This window comes from Trichogramma pretiosum, unplaced genomic scaffold (assembly GCF_000599845.2).
Source record: "Trichogramma pretiosum strain Unisexual culture from Peru unplaced genomic scaffold, Tpre_2.0 scaffold33, whole genome shotgun sequence".
Taxonomy (NCBI): Eukaryota; Metazoa; Arthropoda; class Insecta; order Hymenoptera; family Trichogrammatidae; genus Trichogramma; species Trichogramma pretiosum.
In genome coordinates, this window is record NW_019641610.1 from 798201 (window position 1) to 822101 (window position 23901).

The following is a 23901-nucleotide window of genomic DNA, read 5'->3' on the forward strand; positions in this document are numbered from 1 at the left end:
TTTATTGATCAATAAATCATTTACATCTTCAATTGCTCTGCTCCAGATATTTTTGACAAATTAATCTTAGTTTTTCACAGTGATTTTTTTTAACTTGGCTATAAGATTTTATAATGAATTCTATATCGGTACAAACTCTATCAACTAGCTCTTCGATATTTTCGTCTAATACCTCGATTTCCTCCTTTCGCTCTTCATCGTCGTTCAATTTTTGCAACTTCTCTTTCTGGTCGACTTGATCTCTCTTATAACAAATGTGCCTCCATTTTTTCATAGATTCACATAGAGCCTCGTAAAATTTATCGATTCCATTGAAACTACATGATTGATCGACGACTTTGGAAGAGAGAAACTCCGGTAAACTTTTGGCGACTTCGGGACTGATGTTCCTTATATTTGCTGCAAGCGTAGATAGCAAATTAGAATTTTCGTTTGCTTGAGTAAGATTTTCGAAACTTTCGTATGACTCTTGACGAATGCACGGCTCTTGGTGGCACAGAAGGCGTGCGTAAAGCTCCGAGACGATATTAGCGTCAGATTCATCAAGATTCGAAGCTATTTTGTTTAAAAAATGGCAGAATTCCAAGTGAAGCCGATTAGAAGCATAAGGATATAGGGAGGCCATTGATTCGAGCACCTTCAGAAATTATGAAAGAAAAAAAACAAATGAGATGGTAAAAAATTATAGATAAATCGTATTAAAGAGTTACTAACTGTTCTAACATATTTGGGGGGACTTGGTTTTTGCAGATTTGTAGCACGTAACAAGGCTACCGCTAAATCTTCTACAACTTTCGACAAAGTACCTTCGCAATCTCCAAGTACGTAAACAATTTTGTTCCACATCTGCACAAATACTTCAGCCGATTTTTCGTCCTGATAGATTTGACAAGCTTCGATAACGTGAAGATCTTTGATCTAAGTCAATAATATTATCACATGTAAGTTTATGAGTCATTAAAGTTTTTTGATCAATCATAAACTCACCAAGTTGTGGAAATTTTCTAAACAAGGCTGATCTTCTAATTTTTTCAGATCTAAATAAATACGGGCATTTATAGCCGGTGCATCGATTTGCTGTTGAAACTGTTGCACTTTTTCCTCGTTAAAATTTCGTACTAGAGGATGCCATTGATGAGGATCAATATTTTTTTCGATACCATTAATGAATTCATTTCGCTGCTTTTCTGATAAAAAATTGTATTGTCGACTCAAAAGATTTCCCAATATTTTAACATTGAAATCGTTTTTCCGTTGCTTTAATTTTTCATAGATTTGGACGAGGTATTGAAAATGTTTGTAACACATATCTGTTGAAGATAATCTGAAAATGTTCCAAAATCATCAGAAGAATTCAAGAATATATTAAAAATAAATTGTCTCATACCTGCAAACAAAGCACCAAATGTCAGAACTTAAGAGCGAACTAAAATATTTTCCACTCAGCAAGTACTTCAAAAGCATCACGACAAGTTCTGGAAAGTCTTCATTTGGAAATTGACATGCCAAGGCAAAGGTATTCAAACATGTAGCCTCATAAATGTTCGCCATGTAGGATGAGTGTGTAACGTCCCTTGACATTTGCACGTTGATTTTACCAACGCAAATATCTTTTGCAACTGTATCAAAATTTTAAAGTAATTTTAGTGTAAAAAATGGAATTTTGAGATTGAAGGATAAAAAATTAGTATAAATACAAAAGTGAGAGAAATTTCGCAATGTAGAAAAACTACAAGTTATGTTTTTCGAATCCAACTAATTTCAGAGGTATTATTCAAAATTTTAAAAAGCCATAGTTTGACTAATTATTAAAAATGCATGGCTTACTTTTATCTAAATTTTCTAAGCAGACATTTAAAAGCGATTGATCTTTCTTATGCCACTCAATTTGCGATTCCCACGGTAATTTTGATATTTTTTTCATCAGTACCAAAATCAGAAGATGGTATCCTAATGAATCTTCGACCTCTGTGTCCACATAATTAAAAAATGCCTTAAATTGAAATTAAACAGTTGATTTTTCATAAATAATACTTTTCCAAGTAATTATTAGAATGTGATAATAACGAACCAATCTGAAACTATCGTTTCTAATAATGATATCAATGAATGGATCAATTTGGTACGAAAAATTAGTAACGATGAATTTAATTAATTCTTTGCTGCATTTGGTAATTTTCAAATACTCTTCGGTATATCTGTATGAAAAATGTTATTTACTCAATTCTATTGTGCAGCAATGGGTATTTTAAATTTACTTACTTTTGCAAATGAGTCAACATGAATACAACATTCAACATTACATCGTTCCGTATCCATCCGCAATACGTCTCCGACAATTTTTCTAAAATTTTAAATAATAGGCGGCTGCACACCACATGTCTCTCATTCATACTTTGATTGTTATTCTGTGTAAGATTCATTCATTAAATTCAATCATTATTTTAATTATAATTAATGATAATAAAATACTCCTTACGCACTTGATTTATTGTACTAAGAATTGTAACTATATTATTGCATAGAGATTTAAAATGTGACGTGACCGTGTCCGAAGCAGTCCGCTTTATTTCTAGATTGTAGGTGGATGCCAGTTTACCGAAACGTTTCCACAGTTCGGTCAACGTTTTATTGTCCATTCCACTGCTCATTGCAGCCAATCTTCCCGTTTCATCAATAACTGCAGAGAGAAGTAACTTATTATATAACAACTAATGATTAGTAACTTTTTGTTTGCAGTGTAAAACAATGTCAATAACTAGAAATTTACCTTTGAGTAAAATATTAATCTGGTCTTCTTCGTTAGCGTCAAAAGTTATGACTGAGTCTATAAGACTGCAAAAAGTCGTAATGGTACCAACACACTGACGGAAAATTGTGGTTAAATTATCCGATATTATTTTCCAATTTTCTCCGTAATTTTCAGCGCTGGAATTTTATTTAAATTTATTTATAAAAAATAAATTAATTTCATTAATAAAAAAACGAAAGATGTGATATACTCGTATTAACTAATGTATCACCTATTTTTACAATGAGTCATAGCATTTAGCATGACATCGAACAAATTATCTGGAAAACTTTTGATGTCAATGATGGATACTTTTTCTAGCAATTTTATGTGTTCAATGCACAAATCCCAACATTTCAGCAAACCAACAAGAATCACCAGATTATTTTTGACATCTTCAGGATTATAATCCTGTTTATTCTTTATAGTATCCTCGATGCAATTCATTAGCTCGTGATAGAGACATCGAGCACCAGACAATGCTGCGTTAAATATTTTCTCTTCTATTAAATCTATTGGAACGTTTCTGATACTGCTGCTAGACAAAAAGTTTTGTAAACTTTCTGATTTTTCGGCAAAAGAACGATCGCTGCTTTCCAAAGTTTCGTAAAAATGAGAAAAATGTTTGATGTTAAGGATTATAAAATCAGACGAGTTTCTTCTTATTTTGTATTTATATATTTTTTTTACAGGATATTAACATAACAAACATTTTTTGCAAAAGGATATTTTTAGCAATACAACTTGATCTTCGACATTTGATTGACTGGACATGATTTCCGTGAAGAAAGAATCCTCATCGAGAAAGCTATCATTCGAATTCGTCATAGTGCGGTAAAATTTTCTGAAAATAAAAAAAAAGTTTTTCAAAGTATTTATATTTTAGTACCAATGTAGAATCAAAAAATATTATCAATGGATCCAAATTATTTACACCTTCGTAACAGGAAAAGTTAAGCTATTAACCGCGATATCTTGATCTAATGATAATATAATACAGCGGGTACTTTGAACTTGCTTGATGCAGTGGCAATTTATAACGAGGGTAAACGCAAGCGATTATCGTTAAAATTGATGTGATTTTGCTGCAATACAAACTTGTACAAAAAACTTTTATAAAATATATCGTACGTACATGTTTGATTGTTTTGAAAAAATTGGTCTGTGCTTGAAAATAATGTTTATCTATAAAATTTTTGTATAAAAAAAATTAAAATTAATTTCCAATTTCAAGTATCGAAACAACATTCATTGAAAATTATGCATAAAAGGCACAAATGAGTGTTAAATCTTGTAAATTAAAAACCACTGCCAATTCATTGGCAAAGAGCTTCGTCATAGAAAAATGCTTTTTTATGTATAGTCATTAATTTAAACTAACTAAACTTTTATTATTGATGAATCAATTATAAATCTTCAATTCAAGATGATAAAAAAAGATTGCGCTAAGTACATTGCATTTTGAGTCTATGCTCACACATCCTACTCTTCTATCTTAGCCAACAGGCCGAGATGACCAACATCCATACAGACATTTGTTGGTAATTCAATGTAGTTTCCAAATATGTAAAGTACATTCTCCTACAACGCTGGTTCAAAACCTCATTTCTGAGTCGATCACTTAACTTTCTCTTTTAATTTATATTAGTATACTGAGTACTCGAAAAGGTAACAGAAAAATTTCAATTCAAAATTTTGGTCAATTACAGATGAACATATACTTGAATAAAGAAATGCTAAAAAGTACGAAGGACATAAAAAATAGAGGTCAATACAATATGACATATAAAAGGGCCGTGCAAGGTAGTAAATGAAAAGAAAGAACCCTTCACAATGGAAAATACATGCCGCTGGTGGTCGTGCATGCATCTTGTAACGCAACAACGAAACCAAGCCAATGACATGAGGTCTAAGCGATCGCACGTCAGTGCCCATAAAAGACAAAGAAAGTAAAAGTTCAATCGGACTTGTACCGTTTCAAAGAAAGAACAAGAGCTATAAAAAATGAACGAAAAAAATGTCGCGTTGCTCGATTTTCAAATGATCAGCCCTCAAAGGGTTTGCGGGGGGATACCATGGCAACTACAGACAACAAGCTGTCAGATGATTGGCAAAGTTTTGATCAATAACTGGTGACTAACTACTAGCGAGCTTTAAGTTTCAAAGAGCTTTCTTTGTTATGTGATTCGACCACATCTTGAGAGAATTCTCAGTTAAAGTACAGACGAGAATATGTATGTTTGTTTTTAATTTACCCAATAAAAGTCTTTCGTAATAATTATTATAGTAAAAAATTATGTCATTGACATGTTTTATTATCCTGTCTGATGCTATACAGTAAAAAAGTCAACTAATCTGACAATCAACGTGCAGGCATGCCAATCAAGGTGTCATTCATCAAACATCGGTGATATTCGCACGAAGCAATATTTTACAATGATGCTGTTATATACTCATTGTTTTGATGTATCACGATATCGGGATAGGTGAAACAAATATCAAGGACGCGTTACGAGTAAATTTAAACTAGTTCACATCAGCCGCTATCGAATCTTCGATTGGTTCCAATACTCGGTACATACAAATATTTTTATTTATTACTCCGGAGAACGTGACATATTGGAGTTATAGTACTAAAATTAGAGATGCTCGTTTCGTAAAAAGAAAAATAGAATAAGTACGAAATCGGGGTTTATCGGATCGCACACAGAATCTAGAGTAGGCTGAAGACGACACGCGTACTGTATAACGGAGAAAATAAATAAACAAGCGCGGAGACAGCATATACGTATGAATTGGTGGCGTCGTCACGCGAAACCTGCACACAAAAGCTCGTCGTTCCAACTTGATAGATAGATTATACATATGGGTCAAAATAATACTTTTTTACAAAACCGTGCGCACGCATGTCACCGATTTTGACGCGATCTTGGTATGTTGTTGAACATGGTAAAAAGGTCTCAAAACCAAAATTTTAGACCCCCTCTTCCCTCGTACCCCCCCACTTCCAGTATAAACGTCTATTTTCTATTAATATTTATTCTAAAGTCCTGAAGTAATTAAAAAATCTGAAAAAGTTCATAAAAATACTTTTTTAACAATCCAAACAACCTTGAATTTTTTCAGATTTTTTGAGTGCTTCATAACGTCTTTAAAAAAAAGCATTCATCGCTATTTTTTTTTACAACGTCAAAAACTAAAGTGGGAAACATGAATTATACCATTTGAAGTTAAGATGATTGATGTACCACACATAACTTTTTTTAAAAAGCATGCACATAATAAAAATTCCGCACTTGATTCTACCACTTAAAAACTTCCTTATCTTTCCAACCTTTCCTCACATTTGGTGACAATTTACGATGGGACCTTTTGGGATAACGAGGTTTTTTAAAAAAATCGTTAAAATACTAAATATCTAGTTGGATTTTTTTTCAGGGTGTAAAAGACTCGGGTAACAACGCACTCCACTCGATAGTATTGGTTTCAAAAATACAGCTTCTATGAATTAGTAATGATTTGGATAAAAAAGCTCGATGGGCCATTTGGTAATCGAAATTTGAAAATTAAAAGTAGGACGAGTTGAATTTCAGAACTCGTAAAAAACGGCATAAATCGCTTGTTTTTTGTATGAATTCGTGTTCGTGTAAAATTAGAAATTGTTTTCAAAACCAGAAAAAGTTGACAATTTAACATAAACATTCCTAGAAATGGCAATTTTAAAGTTTTCATACGAATATTTTAGAGTTGACCCAAATATTAAAATCTCACTAGATTTATTAACACTTCGATTTGTGGTTGGAGATCAAGAATTTCGATTTATTGGTATTCTACGGACTTTTCCGGGGCCCGGGCTGTAAATTTGAAAAAAAAACAAATTTCATCTAATTCCAAGACGTTTCATTTCATTTCAATTTTAAACATTGAAAAATAACAACATAAGAATTATAACTTCAACGTGAAGTTGCGCTTAGTAGCTACCGAAAGCACCGCTTTCTAAAACTCAGTATAACAGGGTATTCAAAATTCTGCGAACCGTACTAACACAAAGACTAGAGTCAACAACGATTGCGTGAATGGAGTGTCTGAAACTTGAAGAGCTCATTCAGAAAATAGTATTTTTCTTAAAAAAATATTATTACTCAGCTGTGATATTAATAATATCAAATTAATTATGTCAAGGATTTCAGAGTACTTTTTACAATATACCGAATGGTGTACCGATATTTCAAATCGATTACTTGCAAGAAAATATGTCAGTTTGATCCCCATATAAAGTAAAATCTATAATCTATAATTTTGGGATGTATTAATACAATTCAATGTGATTTTTAAAATTTTGCTCCTTTAAATCACCTTGAGAACTTTTCTACAATCAAGATAATCTGATCGAAATGCCCAAGTGAGTAGTGTCTATAATTTTTTTTTATATCATACAATTTCTAACTAGTAAACTTTAATGTCCTTATCATTCAACTTTAATAATATGATTTTGAAAAATAATTTTGAATTTGTTGCCTTAAATTTAAGAAAAAAACATTGTTTAAATAGTTTTTTAGAGCCTCATAAAAACCCAATAAGTTTTTGAAATTGAATATTCAAATTTTAGCCTCGGTGGATTTTCATAAAGAGCCCCTACCAAAAAAAAAACCCAAAAATTCCCAAAAAAAGATCTTTATTTTTCAATTCTATAAGAGCAAATTGAAACATACCTAAATTAGATGTATTTCTTTAGTTGTATCACAGTTGACGTGATACATCCCATATACGTATTTATGTTGAACGAGAACGAAAGCGAACTTAGTTTTGAATTCGAATGAGGGAAAAGCCTCCCCCGCTCGGAGCATGAGCCGTAGGGAGTTTAGGTATAGTTTAAGCGGAAGGAGCAGAGGGGAGCGATGCTCTCTCGCTATATATAAGAAACAACAGAACTCGCTTTGGGGCGCTTTGTTCGCGCTTCGGCTTAATGCATAATTTTGCGAAAGGTAAAAGCTGCCTTCTCCCTCCACCCTCCGCAAGCTCACGCGCAGCTGTGTAGCCATATAGTGCATTCAAGAGAACTGAATGTAATAAAATATAAGACCATCGCGTAGTACAAGCCGTGTAGTAGTCAATCAGCTACGCCGGTGAGCGGGCGGATCCCGTTCACCCTGACTTCGAAGCTTACTCGAGCTTTATTTTTGTTCTCAAATTTTCTTGCTCGAACTTGGTATTCTTCACAGTGCGATTTTTAATTTTTTTATTCCTTTCTTGTGATAAATTTTTGATTTTGATGTGTCAATAACAGTCGAAGTTGAATGTTGATAACAAAATTAACGTATAGTTCACAAACTTAATTTTGAGAAGCTCATTAAAACACGTTCGCATTTATTAATAAAGTTGAGTATAACTGCATTTTTTTTTCTTTGAACCATCTTGAAAACGTAGAATACATTTATATGTGCCTGGTATGTATAGTGACTATAACGTGCGAACGTGGGCATAACTGCTCGCACTTGAATTGTAACTGTTCAACTATTTTGCTGTGCGCTTGAATTACAAACGATATAAATCTTATCTTCGTTCTACTTATCTTTCGAGAATTAAAATAAAAGAAATTGAACTTTTTATGAGTTTGAAAACAAATTATTTTAACATTACTGTAATGACAATTTGAAATGTAAATCCTTAGTAAATCTATTGAATTTTAGATGTTCGAGTTAAGAGCAAATTTTTGAAAAACTTAACGATTCCGTAACGCCGACACCGCCATGAACAATACAACTCGTCGCTTGTCCGGTCCAGTGCGTCAGCTGTCTTTGCAGCAACCTCCTCCGCCACGTAATCAGCAACCCATACGTCGTCAAAGGTCAACGGAGGATGAAAAATCATTGAAGCACTCGGCGTCGAGCAAATTTACGAACAAATGCGACTACTACACGAGGAGTCAAATGTCACTGCACGATCGTCCGAAAATTCGCATGGCCTGGAGCGACGAGGCTAACCGTGCGGTGGTCAAAACCAAAACTGAGGTAGACGTTGAAATCGTGGCAAGGCAGATTCCAACAGTGAAACCTGGCAGACCTGCCACCGGCAGAAACATGAGGAACATGATGAACAGGTACTCGTTGGGAGAGAAGGCCACGATTTTGTACTCCAGGCAAGAACTAGCCGAACGTTTGAGATTAGCTTGGAGACAGAGACAGGAAAATAAATCAAACATCGACATTTTTCTCGCCCATAATACTGTGGAGGAGAAGTGCGATTCGGCAATGTCTACTCTGAGCAATCCACCTTCAACAGTTGAATCACCGCCGACGCCGGCAAACATTTTTTTAGCTAATTCCAATCAAAAAGTCAAAGAAAATGCTAACGATGAAAAAGTACAAAATGTCGAAGCTTCCAGTGTTGCTACTGTAAATGATAAAACAATGGAGCAAGACTCGACTAACTTGACTTGTGATGGTTTCCAATTATGGTATCCACCATTTGAGACTAAATGCCCTAAAAATGATGTAAAAAATAATAAAGACGAGAGTACAACAAAAGACGGAGATAAAGTAATTGTTGAAAAAGCCGATGCTACGAGTAACAAAACTTTGATTACGATAAATTGTAACGTCTGGAGTAGTAATTGTAACACAGAATCGAGCGACGAGACGAAGGAAAAGGTAACTTCCAGCATGGAAAACGATTATTCGCGAGCTCGGCTGAGGCGTGCAAGTTTCAAAAGTGGCCTGAACAAAGCTTTTGTCGAGCCTGTAGTCGAGAAACCACCGACTCCACGTCTCTATGGTCGAGTCGGCATCAATACTCAAGAGCAACCAAAGAGCATACGTCGAACTAATTCGGCACCACCGCAGAAGAGAAGTCAGGAAAACGTAATGGAGGACACAGGATCGGAAGTCGGCTCAAGCCCGACGGAGATCAGAACTGCTGCACCCCGACGAATCATGAGCGCCGATGATCATCACAATCACCATAATCATCAGCAGACTCGGTCACTTCTAAAGACCAATTCCAATTCCAGCAGTCAGATTAATGTCAGGCCGATCAAATCGGCTCAGGCGATCAAGAAAAGAATCAAATTCAGTAAAAAACGCAATTCCTCGTTTAAAGACAAAAAAGATGACGGCGATGTAAGCAAAGGGAAAAATAAAAGTTTGAAAGTTGATAAAAACGTCGTACTCGAAACTAAATGTCCGGAAGTAGTGACAATGGTCTCGTTGGTCAGTTCGGCGGAAAGCGAGAGCGAGATCGACGAGAACTCGCCGAGAGACAATAAGCTCATAAGCGAGCTGAGGAATAAGCTTTCGACAACGCCTATTATCAAGTCTTCGAATGGCTTAAATGCTCGAATAAGGAAACCATTTAAATCAGGTAATACTTGCATAATATTTGCAATGACTATTTTACGTAAAAATCTCAAGTAGCCCTACGTAGCACTGTGTTTCATCGATTATGCTTCGGTATTTGTGTGCAGTGAATGTCAGATAGTTTCGTGTAAAAATTTCAAGGATTTCCGGGAAAAATTGACGTATCAGCTCATTCAACCAGCTGTGGTAGGGTATATACCGTTCGATTATGTTCTCTAAGGAAGCTTCATGAATTGGAAAGTCTCGAGGTCATAAAACAACATACGTAACGAGTGTGCTTGTATTGAATAAATTCATTCATGAGCCAAGTTTCATTGAAGTAGCTAGCGCATATATATGCACAAGTGTAAAGGATTTACTTACACAGAATTTTCATAAGCGAGCATCGCAATGTCAAGTGTACGCGAGCTTACTTTATGTGTGTGTATGTGCGTAATATGCTCCAAAGTTTTGGTAGATGCACAATCAAGACAACTAATAATTATACCAGAAAACGGTCAACATGCAAACCTGCACGCGAAGTCGAACATTTTTTCAACAATAATAATATGTAGCAAGTTTTTGTCAGCCAACTTTTTATTGTTTCATCATTTAATTCGTGAAATTATGCTGTTAAGATTCCTCAGGAATCGATTCTTTTACTCGAGACTAATGATGAAAAAAAAACGACAACAAATTAGGGACGGAACAGTAGTAACTCGTACGCAATAATTTTTCAATGTCAACCCGTGAACGCGGCGTGTTAGCATATGCTTAATGGCCATTGATTTCACGTTTAATCTACCGAATTTGTGCGATCAGACGAGCGCGTTCGCTTCTCATTAAGAAATCTGAAAGTTGTTGAACTCACTTTTTGCATGTAGCATTATGCAACTCGTTTACTTCGCATATACAAGCTTGCGGAACACGTTATACGATATATACACTTTTTCGTGGCTCATCGCCAAAATTGTTTTGAAAGTCATTACAAACCGGAGGAACTTCAATTACTCGGCGATTCTCAAGCCAAATGTTGCATTGCGGATCATTGTTGATTTTATGAAAGCGGAAAATTTTTTCTTCGTGCCGCGAGCACGTCGGGACGGAGGCGATATTGGATATGTATGCAAGATCGACGGGGGAAGACGGGCGCCCTCGAGTGTGCGTTAACAAGGCTATTGACCCTCTGCGTACGAAAAACCATCCAATGCCTTTTCTAATGTTTGCTATACGTCCGTCATTATTCGCAATAACTATAAAGTATCAATGAGCATTAAAAAAACGCGTTGCGATTCAATTAACTGAGGCGCGACTTGGCACCTAGTCTCGTTTCAGCAGGATTCTCTGGATTGCGACTCGCCGCCACGATTGGACAACGCGAGATTAACGAGCTACGAGACTCATATGGTGCGGCCGGTCACGACCTCCTGCGCTTACAGCCAGATAATGCGCTACTCTGGCCTGGAATCGAGCCTCGGGACTTGGCACGCGACGTCGAGCGGCGGCGGTGCCTCGTCCGAGTGCGGCACCGGTCACGAGAGCAGCAGTGCCAACCTGGCGCCGACGGCCCCGCTCACGGACCGCGAGAAGCGATGCTTGGCGGTGCCCATCGGTGACGTTTTCTACGACAAGAAGCCGAAACTCGTCAGGTGCCGCAGCGCTGTTGCTCCGCCCAGGCTAATGTGAGTTCGACGGCTTTTTTTTTCTCTTCGTTACCATTTCAACCTGCACAATACGAATCCAGTTGTAATACAAGTCGAATGTCGTAAGGATGTCGTGCCAAATTTGTTCATGTGTACACCTATAAATAGCTATAAGTAGGCCACAAGATAAAACACGTGTAAAACTAAACGTGACGAGGATCGTGCCATCAGTCTTGGCAAAAAAAAAATCGAAATCCATTTGTGCGATGTAAGCAAGCAGTTCCAAAGTTTTGCCGCTGTCGTTCAATTTCATTCGTTGCTCGACCGATAACGTACATAATACTGCAATTAAATGACGTTACTCTAATCTGAGAGGACTTTGAGAATTACATACTTTAATAGTGCATTCAAAAAAAGTATGTAGAATAAAAAATTCTTTATTCTCGCATCATAGTTGCATCCTACTGAATATCTAACATCTAATCGCGTAGCTGCCGTAAACACGTTATGCTCGATAAATTGTGTACTCGATGAAAAATGTTTGTTCTCATTTCAAAGCGAAGCCAAAAATATGTACAAAGATAATGCACGTGAAAAGGTTTGTCGAATATAAAATCGCGTGATTATGGAAGGTAAAAATTCTTAATACATCTCGGAAGAATGTGCATATAAGCGCATACCCATATTTTCAGCGAGAAATTTAATATGCAAGAGAAAAACGGGGTTGAACGTTGCTATTCATGCGAGACCTTTGCCATCGCGAGCCTCGCTATAGACAAATTGCAAGGCTCTCAGAGTAACAAAAATCGCTTGTAAACGCAGCGTCGTTTGCCCCGTGGACGTAGAAAAAATGTAGTCCATGAAACATGCAAACGATTTATTTCGAGGGTAAAATATGCAATTGACATATTATTGATGATTATTTATTTCTTCAAGATGTAAAGACGAGTTTTTTTGTAAATAAATGTAATTACCCATAAAAAGGGAACAGCATAGTAGTACTGCTGATTGGTTATCGATTCTGCTTCGAGCTGTGCCTTTGCACTATGGATGCGCTTTTTGTGCTTGCTTCGTGAGAAAAAGCAATAACAACAACGGCGAGTTTTCTTTAAGAACGTGTGAAATTAACATTGACTGGATAATCGCACTAGGTTGCTTTATTAGAGACGAGATAAAGAGGATGACTTTGGAGAAAAACAATTTTTTTTCAAACGGGACTATAAATTCTGTCATCCAGAGCCTGTTGATTTTATATTTGAGTATGTTATCATACTATAACCATATGTACTAAGCAAACTCGAGGTTTTAAAATTATTTATCGTTTTTTCAATGTATTCAATTTACTGCACGTACGATTGCGAGACTATAAAGATTAAGAAGACCTATTTTTCAACGTCAAAAAACATTTTACTCGCAGGTTCGTTTCAAAGGTATAATTAAACTTCGACTTTTGAATAGTTAGACTTCGGTTGGAAGTAGAACTTCGGGTGAGAAGATGAGCTAATCAACTTCACGAAGTACGCATGCATTAAACGCGCGCGCTCTCGTCACTCGCTCGGCCCAGGTTCAATGATCTACAATTTTCTAGGTGAAAAGTTCGTCGACTCTATAGGAAATGCAGCATGCGCTATGTGTAATTTTTCTCTTAAAAACAGTAGTAGTAAAATAATTATCGAACTGAAAAAATGTGTCTGCAAATTGGTACTAGAGTTAATAAGTTTTGGTAATTGGCTTGCAAAACGATCGTGTCGCGTGTTACCGAGCTTTCATCACCTTCTCTAGCCATAAATAAGCAGATGCAGAAAGATTGTTCAATAGCATATAGAGTAGACCCTGGAATATACTCGCGTGTTATTGTTGCAGCGACTCCGATAAACGAACAGATGCACGCCAAGCCTTGTACTCGCAGCAAGAGACGCGGAGCGCGATGCCGTTGACGATCCAACATTCGGCTGGTTCGATTCAACAAACCAACTCGAGTGTCCGGGACGAGTCAAACGATAAGGTGAGTCTTTATTTTACTTTACTGAAAAATTAATGTTATTTATCCATTGTTTTAGGTAATTGCCATGCATTTTTTAAAATGCATGACAATTATGTGTTTAATGAAACGCGCGAATTTTTAATTTAAAACTTTAATAGTACTACTCATGGATTTAATTTGTTAATCTTTTACAAAAATAGTCAACATTTATTTTTATATTTTTGGTAAGATTTCTGAAATTATACACTCACTGCCTGCATTAATTGTAGACATTTTTATTGAAATTAATTTTCTACGGCTTACGTTACACATAACACGATCAAAATATTTTCAGACGCCAGGCCAGGTATCAAGTTTGGATATCAATTTAGAGAAAGAAAAATCAATCGTAAGTGAACCATACTGTCAAACACCCAAAGAAAAGGAGTGTTGGCATCTGTACAGAAAAATGTGCGATAAAGGAGTATTCGTCTCATTCGATACAGTTTTGAGGTGAGGAATTTCAATAACAAGTAGAAACTTTTCTCTTTTGATTTTTTAATTGAAAATAAATCAATCATTTCACAGGGGCATGCTGACACCGACCGAGTATCGTTTGCGACAAAAGGAAGTCAATCGAAATTCCTGACAGCCATAAACTTTGTGTATCTTTTGCATCCGAGAATCCGTACTTATTAAACATTATATTCAAGTCTGCGTTAATGTTGCGACGTTGCACTATCATAGGATAATATCGATTTATCATAATATAGATGGACGCCATAATTTTTACGTTATTGCATTTAGTTTTACGACAGAATTTAAGAATAAATCTATAGCGTCTAAAAACATAAAATAAAGATTTATATAATAAAAAATGTGTGTTTCTGTGAGAGGTAAAAATACATATTCATTCGAGCTTCTGATCTTGAGGAACTAAATTAAAAATCTATTTTAACGTAGTCTACAAAATAAGTATTATCGAGAAATGTAGAAAAAACGTAAGGTCTGAATCACTTTGGTTTCAAGTTGAGATTCGCTTATTTTTATATAAAACACTACTGAAAATGAAGTTACAATATGATATATTAAAATAACTATGCCAGAAAAATCCTCATTTTGCTAACTCGTAGAAATTATATATATCGTTAAGAAATTTTGCTAAAAATACCGTGAGATAGCAAAAGCGGTAATCTTTGCAATGGGTATGAACACTTTACTAAAAAAAACTGGTGAATACTTCTTAATAAAATTATTGAATTGTCCCGTTTCTGACTTCCCTACTAAGCTATCAATGCTTTGGTACTTACAGCTCGGTTATATCTTTCATTCTTCATTACTTAGGATTTTTGCAGGTGGTCGAAAACTGGAAGAACTATCATATCGAATAGCTTGGGAAGACCAAGTCAGAATTGTAAATAAGATTAAAAAAGTGATTTTATTATTTAGAGTACACCTAAACGTCTTCTCTGGAAATATAATTTTTATAGAAATGAAAAAAATGCTGTTGCGTCAAAATAGTATAAACATTTCTCTTTATTTATATAACAGCTCATGGTGGCCCAAAACTTGAGGGAAAGGGGAGGGGGGGATAACTTGGAGAATTTACCCTGTAACGATGTTCAAAAGACAAATTTCCGCTTAATTGAAGAAAAACAGCAGCCTAATGAGTCGACGCAGAAGACTCTGGCATTCTCGGCAACGGGCAACGGTACACATACACGCGCAAACTGTAACGCCTGTGTACACTTGCACATGTATGTGCGCATACATCTTCTGTTTCATTTTATACCGCAGTAGTGTCTAACGCCGTCTGCTACATAGCTGACGTTAAAATACCTAATAAGCACGTATACATATAGCAGTAGACAGTTCAACGCATCGACGGCATTGACGCGCGCACGACAGTAGCTCGTAGTACAATAATAATTTACTCAGCGCGAATTGAATGTTCACGACCGAATACGAACAAATTACGCCAAGCCTATGACGCTGAACGTGTGCCAAGGGACTCGCGCATCGTGTATGTGTGTCGTGCACTCGATTAAACAATGATGAGCAAACTGCCACAACAACAACAAATATGTCATTTGTGCGTAAACACGTCGGCAAAAGCTCCGGCAAAATCGACTACAAAGCTCGCCTCGAGCACAAACTCCACCTGGTACGTTCACAAAAAATGCCTTTTGCCTCTATAACTTTTTTTGGTAAATGATGGGTATTGCGTGACAAATTCATAACAATTTACTTTCTATTTTTCAAGCATTCTGTGTGAGTCATTATTATCGATCGTTACATAAAGATAATTTTTGGAAATTTTTTATCACCGCGTTATCTTCGTTACATCATAAAAAAAATAGAATAAGCTTTATCTGAAGAAAATTTTTGCGTCTTATAAAATATACAGTACAACAATTTCATTTTCAATTTTTAAGCACCACATATAATCACTCATTGTTTCTTTTTATACAGGCCAAGATGAGCCCATTGCCTATCTATGATATATCAGAATGTAACTTAGAAAATGTGCCATCGAGTACATATGTATTATGCCAGGTTTTCAGAAAAGAAGTGTTGCTCATGCATAGCAATAAATTGAAATCACTCTCAGGTGGAGGTGCCTTAAAGAACTTATCTCTCATTACAACCCTAGATTTGCATTCCAATGAATTGACTACTTTGCCTTTTGATATTGTTCATTTGGTATCATTGAAGGTTTGCTCGTTGTTTCTCAACTTATCTCAACTTTTTTTTTTAAATATTGAAAAAATTAAAAAAAGAACGTTTATTTTAAAGGAACTATATTTACAAGATAATAGTTTGACTAAACTGCCAAATGATATTGCTCTTCTGAAGAATCTTTCCATATTAAATTTATCGAACAATAAGCTGAAATATCTACCTGAAACTATAGGAGAACTTTCAAGCCTTACATTTTTAGACTTAAGTCACAATAAAGGCCTGCACGAGCTACCCAAATCATTGGGTCGTGCTCAACTCATCACAGATTTAAATATCGATGGATTAAAACTTTCCTATCCTTCAGAAAGCGTACTAAGTGGAGGAACTATTGTGATTATAGCTTTTTTAGCAAATGAATGTGGTATTGACTATGCTCCTGAAGATTTTTTAAATAAGACTGAAGTACCTGATATTATTAACCAACACATTTTACACAACGAAGAGGACAATGATCTTCAGGTTTTTGAAATAAATTATCCACATTTTTTCATAGTATTTCACATTTTATGTTACATATTTTTGTTAAATTCTGTAGTCATTTATACAATCTTTTCTTTATAAATTTTCAAATTTGTGATTAAATTAGATGTTTCAAAAAATATTTCAAAATATTTTATAGATAATCATTACACAATGTTTCATTGTTGCTCACAATGTTTAATTCATTCATATTGATTTTTTTTCTAGGCCACATTAAAGAAGTTAGAGAAACTGAAGGCACGTTGAAGCTCATTTATTTTTATCACTTTTTATTTATTGTTACTCACCATCATATATAATATATATTCATGAGAAAATTATTCATTAGTCAATAGCTAGTGAAAAGTCATCCAATAAAATAAATTTAGCTACATATTTTTAAAACTTAAAGCTATGATGTAACTATAACATGTATTTTCATAATTTATAATTATTATTTTATTAGGAGCAAAGACAAAATGCTTTAATTGAAGTTGAAGAAAATATTAAGTATCAAAAACAGCAAGAACTTGAATTGCAAAGTAAATTAAAAGTTAATAAGCAAAAACTTCTAGTTGATTTGGCTAATCAACAATTTCACTTGGACAAAGAACTTGAAAAAGTTCAGCATGAAAGAGATTCTAATAGATTGAAATTATTATCTTTTATAAATGATGGTATTGATACATATTTTAGTCTAAATAATGAGATAATATAAGAAGCATTTATTGTCAATTGAATTTTTAATTGTAGCTGAACTGGAAGCTGATAATGTGATAAAAGAATTTCTTCATACTACTGAAGAACAACGCCAAATTCAGGCTCAACTATTTGAAATAGAAAAAAGAGAAGAGATGGAATTTCTATCTAGAAGTCACTCGAAACAATCATTACATCGAACTAAAGACACATTAAGTAAGTAACAAATTCTTTTAAAGATTGGGGTACAAAATAATAAACCCCCACCTAGTATCCTTCAAATAAAATTAAGAAATTGTGAAAAATTTATTAACATAATTTTGTATTACAGTCGCTATGAAAGATCTATTAGAAGAAGAACTAATTAAAGAAAAGAAATTAGCAGCATATACAGCTTTTAGAGATAGTACTGCTCAATCTTTATTGAGTTTGTAAGTATTTTCATTTGAATTATATTCTACAGTATACTGCAGATGTATTAAGGGTTTTAAATATCTGATGAATAATTTTAATATTTATATTTCTTTTCGTTTTTTGAAGTACAAAATTTTTTACCAATTTTTAGAGAAGTTGAAAGCAATGACCAATTGTTGCTAATCATGCAAGATCAAGAAAGAAATCGACAAGATTTAGTAATTCGATTAAAAGAAGATGAAAAATTACAAAAAGCAGTAGTAGCTGCTTTACTTGAGCGCAGTGATGCTAGATCATGGAGCATTATGCAACAAGTACATTTAGTACAGTCACAGTTAGCTGCTCTGACAAGTATAGAGTTGGAAAGAAAAAAATTGGAAGTTAATCAGCATATTGTAAGTCTTACTTTTAAATATTTCAAATTTAACATAATTGCTCATTTGAAAAAATTTTATTTTAGAATGATATCGCTGACAGAAGAGTAACATTGAGTGAGATTTTATTAAGCCTCTTAGACCAACAAGAGGAAAGACGACAACAACTTTTGGATACTATAAAGCACATTGAAGAACAGAGAAACAATTCATCTAGAACTGATAGCTCATTTTGGTTGTTACAATATCAGACATTAATAGAAACTCGGCCTCAAGGGCTTTTGGAAACATTAGATTCATCTTTAGTCCGTCATGTGGCTATGGCAGGAGTATTGCATTGTTTACCTTTGTTATGGACGCTACCATCGGTACTTTTAGATTTAAATGAAGATCATTTGAAATCTGTGAGTATTTTCTACTAGAAATAATTAAACCTTGTTTTAATTTCATTTTTTTGTTTACACTTTAGATGGGTATCAAAAGTGAATTTGACAGATCAGCAATTATAAAGGCAGTAGAAAATTATTTAAATGAAAAAAAATTAAACTCTCGAGATAGCTGTATTCCATCAGCTCCACTAGAAATGGAACCTTCAACCAGTTCTACGAACCAAGAAAATGTGATAGAAGCTACTGCACCAACTGAATGCATAGTTTGCATGGATTATGAAGTAAGTTTTCAATACCCTATGGAAAATTTAATTAAAAAATAAAATACTAAATTTTTATTTATTTTAATTTCAGTGCGAAGTCATATATTTACCATGTGGTCATTTTTGTTGTTGTGCTAAATGTACAGAAATGATTTCATCAGAGTGTCCTATGTGCAGGGCAAAAATTGTGCGCAGATTGAGAATAACAAGGCAATAATTTTGCTTCAAATCATGAACTATTCCAAAATTATTATTAATATTTTGAAAGTTTAAATTATAAATGAGATTATTATACAGCAATATTTAACATTTTTAAACATGTGACAAATTTGAGAAATTTTATCATAGTTATTCTTAGCGCATGAGTGTTTTTAATAATTTTTTATATTATCTGCAATATTTTTGCTGTGAAATAAAATACCATCATAATAGGTATTTTGCTCAAAATAAATTATGATTGTTCCCTTAAAAAATAAGACTAAAATTTATTGAAACAGTATAAAAAATACATAAATTCATTTAGTATTATAATACTTAAGTGTAGATTTAATTATTAAATTAGAACTATTCATCTTCAATCATTTCTCCAGAGTCCTCACCCTCTTTAGTTTGTTCTTTTTTCTTTGCAGCTGCATCTTTCTTAGTTTTTTGATTTTTCTTAAAGTTTTCAAGAGCTTCATTGAGTGGCTCCACAAATTGTTCAAATTCAATGTCTTCCATTGCTTGAATGACATCTGTTCCACTAACTGTCTTCCTATTGCTTTTCTTTGCAATAACATTTGCTGAAGATGTAAGATACAGTATGAAGATAGAAGCTGCCTTAGCAACAGCAGCTCTAGCTTCTTTGGCCACTGTGACACCATCGGGCAAAGCTTCTTTTACTATCCTTGTAACAACAGCATTTGGCAAATTTAAGTCTTCTAGTTTTTCAGCCATCTAAATAAAAATGTATCATTCAGTTACATACCAATAATCGTTTAAAGTATAATAGTGAAAAACAATAAATTATTTCATATAGGTTATCTGTGCATATACAAACGATTGCAACTAATAATATGAACCTAAATACTTACCTCGATGTGTTTTTAAATAATTTTGATGTAAAAAATCACAAGTATTAGTTATGTATTAATAATAAACACTACAGTTGATTATATTATATATTTGGATACAATTAAATATTTGTTTTCGATCCGACTAGACACTTAATTTACAACTATTCCCGCGCCAGCGCTCTGATTATGATTATGCACCACGCTCACAAGCCACAGCGCACTGACGAGCGCCCCTGAATCCCACGACAGGCATGAAATTCAAACGTGGATTTGGCGTGAGATCGGAGTTCGAAGTTGGGTTGTACGCGAATTGAAATAATTCTTCTTTAGTTTTTACAAACTAATGAAATCATTAATTATGATAGATTAGAAGGGGATAGAAAAAATTGAAAATCCAAAATTTTTATCGCTCAGAAATTTTATGAAATAATAACAGTTCACAGAAATCGTCATTGAAAATCAACTCGTGCAAGGTTTGACATGCGCATTGCTTCAAGTTCAATAATCAGGGCTACCATATTAACAATGAAAACTCCGATAATCCTGCAGCAGCAAGATATTATTGGAAAAGGACGAGCTCTATGGTCCAATGTCAAGTCGATGTCTGTACTTCATCAGAAATATCAGAAATAAAGGCAATGTTTGATTCTAGAGTTTAAAAACACAACCCAGAGAAAAAATTTCTGTAAAAAGTGCGATTAAAGAAACGAGGAAAAAGTGAATATTTTTGAAGTATAGTAATCTTCTCCCTCTCAACTCAAAGCGCGTTGCAATTTCAGCTAGTGTCTGAGTGTCTGTGTGTTTTGCCACTTGCCAGTAGTCAATTGCGTCGTCTGCAACTAACTAGTCTATATACACAACAAAGCAGTTTTACACACGTATGTGACACATAAAGTGTGTACGGATATTGACGAGTGGCTGAATGCTTATATGATAATAAAAAAAGTGATTTATTAATTCTTACGGAAGATCCTTTAATTGGGTCAACTTAGACCTCAACCAAAATTCGCAGAGCTATGTCGAAAATCGAAGAGGGGAACGCCCACATCAGAAACGCTGAAAAGTGGTAAGTGACCTAGAAATTAATTTGTTTTCAATCGTGACTTCAAATCGATAAAATCTTTTGCAATTGATTATTAACAGTTTGAAGACTTCTTTAATCAAATGGAGACCAGATTTTGATTCTGCAGCAGACGAATATTCTGCAGCAGGTGAGTAATCTACTTTAAATAAGACACATTATGCATGTTTTTATGACTCATGTATTGATGTAGACTCATCCATTTTTCACATAATAAATTTTTAAATTGCAGCTACCTGCTTCAGGGTTGTAAAAAATCATGAGCAGTGTAAAGAATGTCTTATGCTTGCTGCAAAGTGTTATAAAGAAAATAGATCTTGGTTTCAAGCAGCAAAGTAAGCAGAAAATTATATCAATTTTGATTTTTACTAATGATGTAATGATTATTCCTTTGATAATGATTTTAGATGTTATGAACAAGTGGTTCTGTGCCTCAGAGAACTTAATCAATTATCAGGTATACCTAAACTAGCTCACAATGCTTGTTCACTTTACCAACAACATGGCTCACCTGAATCTGGAGCCACTGTTTTGGACAAATCTGGTAAAATAATAGAACAAACTTTACCAGATCAAGCTCTAGAGTTATATAGTAGAGCTGCAGAGATCGTTTTGGTATGAATATTTTTCAAAATCTGATGTTATTAACAAAAATTTCATCTATTATACTTGAACATTTTTAATTATGATAAATAGGGAGAAGATAGTCCAAGACAAGCAGCTGAATACATGAGTAAAGTAGCGAGACTATTAGTTAAACTAGGTAAATATGATCAAGCAGCTGATGCAGTTCGCAGAGAAATTGGAATGCACCAACAAATTGATCACACACCATCTGTAGGTAGACTAGCAGTAGTGCTGGTTTTAGTTCAATTGGCTCGTGGTGATCAGATTGCTGCTGAAAAAGCATTTAAAGAGTTTGGAGGATACTGTGAAGCTCCAGAGGTAACTTTAATATAATTAAAATATTTTTCAAAAAATAGCTTGTTTTGAACAGAAGAAGTTATTCATTTTTATGTGAAACATCAAGAAAATTTTAATATTAAGATGTTGATTTTAATTTTTCAGGTGCAAACATTAGAAATGTTATTACAAGCTTATGATAGTGAAGATGCTGATGCTGCAAGATCAGCTCTGAATAGTCCTTTTATTAAACACATGGATATAGAGTATGCAAAGCTAGCACGAACTCTTGCATTGCCACAACAGGAGTATGCAGTTCCACCAGCTGGTGTAAGAGCAAATGCTGCCCCATCATATATTTCACCTAATGTAAATAATACAGCTGGCCCAGCAACAGTTGAAGCTGAAGTTAATCAAGTAAGAAATTGAAATTTTGGAAAAATAAGTTTATATCATGAATTGATGATTGTGATTTCATGCTTATTTTGAATATATTCTAGGGAACATTTTCATCATCAAATATGAATTCAACTGATGTAGCTTCTGCAGCAGAATCAAACTTTGATTCAAACCCTGAACCTAGTCAATCAGCTCCTCCAGAGGGAAATGAAGATGAAGAAGATTATGAGGGTGGCTTATGTTGATCTTGTAACAATTTTCAATATTACATTGTAATCATAGTCCCTATAGGTGAGTCCAGACAAACCTGCTATCTATTGTCTATAGTTGATGTGCTACGTTAATTGACAAGAAATTAAAAAGTTCATTCACAACTTATTTTTAAAAGTTAGTTTTACCTTGCACATTCAACATGAATATTATCAATAAAATTCCATAAGTAAATAAAGTTAATTCTTAGACTTTTTTAAGTATTACGCTTCAACCTGAATCTTATGAAGACATTTGATTCTGTAAAATCTGTGTATAATAGATTACGAAGAAACACTATGTGAAATATGCTTGTTGAGACAAAATAACTGCTGGAGATTGCAGCTTATTGAGAATGTTATGATATTGTAAAAAATAAGCTATAAATAAAATGCATTTATTCTTAAAGATAATGTAATAAAAAGCTCAATTAATGTTTTAATTACCAGCCCTATATTAAATGTAAATGTGCAATCATTAAAAAAATGTGCATCATTGCATAAGAATGAATGAGAACATGTATGACACGTTAATGCTGCGAAATATTCAAATCAAATCCTTAAAAAGTTGAAAAGTGAAAGTCCGTTGGAGGTTATTTTAAATGTACCTGAACGCAGTTAACGGCTACTTACCTAGTAACAGAAAAGAAAAATTCTTCAAAATGAGTTATCAGTTCAACGAATTTTACACTTCACAATTTTTGAGTTATCACCGTCAATAACAAATAAACTTTTTTCACTCGCACGCACAATTAATTGAGTTATCCGAAAACACGTTTGAACTGTATTTTTTTAAAGATATTTACGTTCCCCCCGAAATGTTCGCCATCTTTCGTAAGCAGCTGACCGCAAACACAAAGATATTTTCAAATCAGATCCCTAAAAAATTCCTAAAGAGTCAATTTCAATTGAATATTTAAAAAATTTATAATAGATTATGAAAATTGCGCCAAATATTATTTGGCCGTAAACAGATTAATGTTTTTAATTGAACATGATTTTGAAAAATGTAATTATTGGAGGTATTGTTATAAAAAAATTGTAAGATTTTAATTTCTTCGGTAATATTTTTTCAATGAAAAGTTAAACGTGTCATTGATATTTTTGTAAACGAAAACTTCTGTCTGCAAACTTCAAATGAGCA

At 34.0% G+C, this 23901-nt stretch overlaps 5 protein-coding genes across 6 annotated transcripts; 3 read left to right on the plus strand and 2 right to left on the minus strand.

Annotated features, from left to right (window-relative positions):
* Positions 1–3: 3 nt before the first annotated feature.
* Positions 4–23751, minus strand: LOC106648697. The gene is made up of 12 exons (XM_014365774.2): positions 23391–23751; positions 3521–3635; positions 3024–3397; positions 2771–2928; positions 2484–2680; positions 2263–2408; positions 2072–2198; positions 1828–1993; positions 1388–1619; positions 988–1324; positions 715–918; positions 4–637 (listed from the first exon to the last, which is right to left on the minus strand). The coding sequence occupies exons 2-12, from the start codon at positions 3617–3619 to the stop codon at positions 29–31; spliced, it is 2649 nt and encodes an 882-aa protein (XP_014221260.1). The 5' UTR covers positions 3620–3635; positions 23391–23751; the 3' UTR covers positions 4–28.
* Positions 7930–14508, plus strand: LOC106648698. The gene is made up of 6 exons (XM_014365775.2): positions 7930–8169; positions 8482–10150; positions 11450–11807; positions 13632–13773; positions 14087–14244; positions 14320–14508. The coding sequence occupies exons 2-6, from the start codon at positions 8542–8544 to the stop codon at positions 14378–14380; spliced, it is 2328 nt and encodes a 775-aa protein (XP_014221261.1). The 5' UTR covers positions 7930–8169; positions 8482–8541; the 3' UTR covers positions 14381–14508.
* LOC106648962 (E3 ubiquitin-protein ligase LRSAM1-like) lies at positions 15347–19388 on the plus strand. Of its 2 annotated transcripts, XM_014366190.2 has the most exons (11): positions 15347–15895; positions 16204–16446; positions 16528–16932; positions 17161–17190; positions 17399–17609; positions 17686–17847; positions 17963–18062; positions 18197–18440; positions 18506–18823; positions 18889–19089; positions 19163–19388. In XM_014366190.2, the coding sequence occupies exons 1-11, from the start codon at positions 15815–15817 to the stop codon at positions 19286–19288; spliced, it is 2121 nt and encodes a 706-aa protein (XP_014221676.1). In that variant the 5' UTR covers positions 15347–15814; the 3' UTR covers positions 19289–19388. The 2 variants fall into 2 exon arrangements, with proteins under 2 accessions (XP_014221676.1, XP_014221677.1); XM_014366191.2 differs by lacking the exon at positions 17161–17190.
* On the minus strand, positions 19389–20186 carry LOC106648964 (DNA polymerase epsilon subunit 3). The gene is made up of 2 exons (XM_014366193.2): positions 20145–20186; positions 19389–20007 (listed from the first exon to the last, which is right to left on the minus strand). Exon 2 carries the CDS (start codon positions 20005–20007, stop codon positions 19636–19638), a length of 372 nt encoding a protein of 123 aa, XP_014221679.1. The 5' UTR covers positions 20145–20186; the 3' UTR covers positions 19389–19635.
* On the plus strand, positions 20662–23176 carry LOC106648963 (gamma-soluble NSF attachment protein-like). Its single transcript, XM_014366192.2, has 7 exons — positions 20662–21192; positions 21270–21337; positions 21440–21542; positions 21615–21822; positions 21904–22152; positions 22276–22527; positions 22611–23176. The coding sequence occupies exons 1-7, from the start codon at positions 21143–21145 to the stop codon at positions 22752–22754; spliced, it is 1074 nt and encodes a 357-aa protein (XP_014221678.1). The 5' UTR covers positions 20662–21142; the 3' UTR covers positions 22755–23176.
* Positions 23752–23901: the final 150 nt, after the last annotated feature.

Bases quoted from the DNA above. Each gene is read 5' to 3' on its own strand.
- LOC106648697 (XM_014365774.2), bottom strand. From the start codon at position 3,619: ATGACGAATTCGAATGATAGCTTTCTCGATGAGGATTCTTTCTTCACG. The intron at 3,398-3,520 runs ATATCCTTTTGC...TCTCATTTTTAC, and splicing joins ATCAAGTTGTATTGCTAAAA to GAAACTTTGGAAAGCAGCGA. The intron at 1,620-1,827 runs GTAAGCCATGCA...ATTTTGATACAG, and splicing joins CTTAGAAAATTTAGATAAAA to TTGCAAAAGATATTTGCGTT.
- LOC106648698 (XM_014365775.2), top strand. From the start codon at position 8,542: ATGAACAATACAACTCGTCGCTTGTCCGGTCCAGTGCGTCAGCTGTCT. The intron at 13,774-14,086 runs GTGAGTCTTTAT...AAATATTTTCAG, and splicing joins GGGACGAGTCAAACGATAAG to ACGCCAGGCCAGGTATCAAG. The intron at 14,245-14,319 runs GTGAGGAATTTC...ATCATTTCACAG, and splicing joins TCATTCGATACAGTTTTGAG to GGGCATGCTGACACCGACCG.
- LOC106648962 (XM_014366190.2), top strand. From the start codon at position 15,815: ATGTCATTTGTGCGTAAACACGTCGGCAAAAGCTCCGGCAAAATCGAC. The intron at 18,441-18,505 runs GTAAGTCTTACT...ATTTTATTTTAG, and splicing joins TGGAAGTTAATCAGCATATT to AATGATATCGCTGACAGAAG. The intron at 19,090-19,162 runs GTAAGTTTTCAA...TTTTAATTTCAG, and splicing joins TAGTTTGCATGGATTATGAA to TGCGAAGTCATATATTTACC.
- LOC106648964 (XM_014366193.2), bottom strand. From the start codon at position 20,007: ATGGCTGAAAAACTAGAAGACTTAAATTTGCCAAATGCTGTTGTTACA.
- LOC106648963 (XM_014366192.2), top strand. From the start codon at position 21,143: ATGTCGAAAATCGAAGAGGGGAACGCCCACATCAGAAACGCTGAAAAG. The intron at 21,823-21,903 runs GTATGAATATTT...TATGATAAATAG, and splicing joins GAGCTGCAGAGATCGTTTTG to GGAGAAGATAGTCCAAGACA. The intron at 22,153-22,275 runs GTAACTTTAATA...TTAATTTTTCAG, and splicing joins GATACTGTGAAGCTCCAGAG to GTGCAAACATTAGAAATGTT.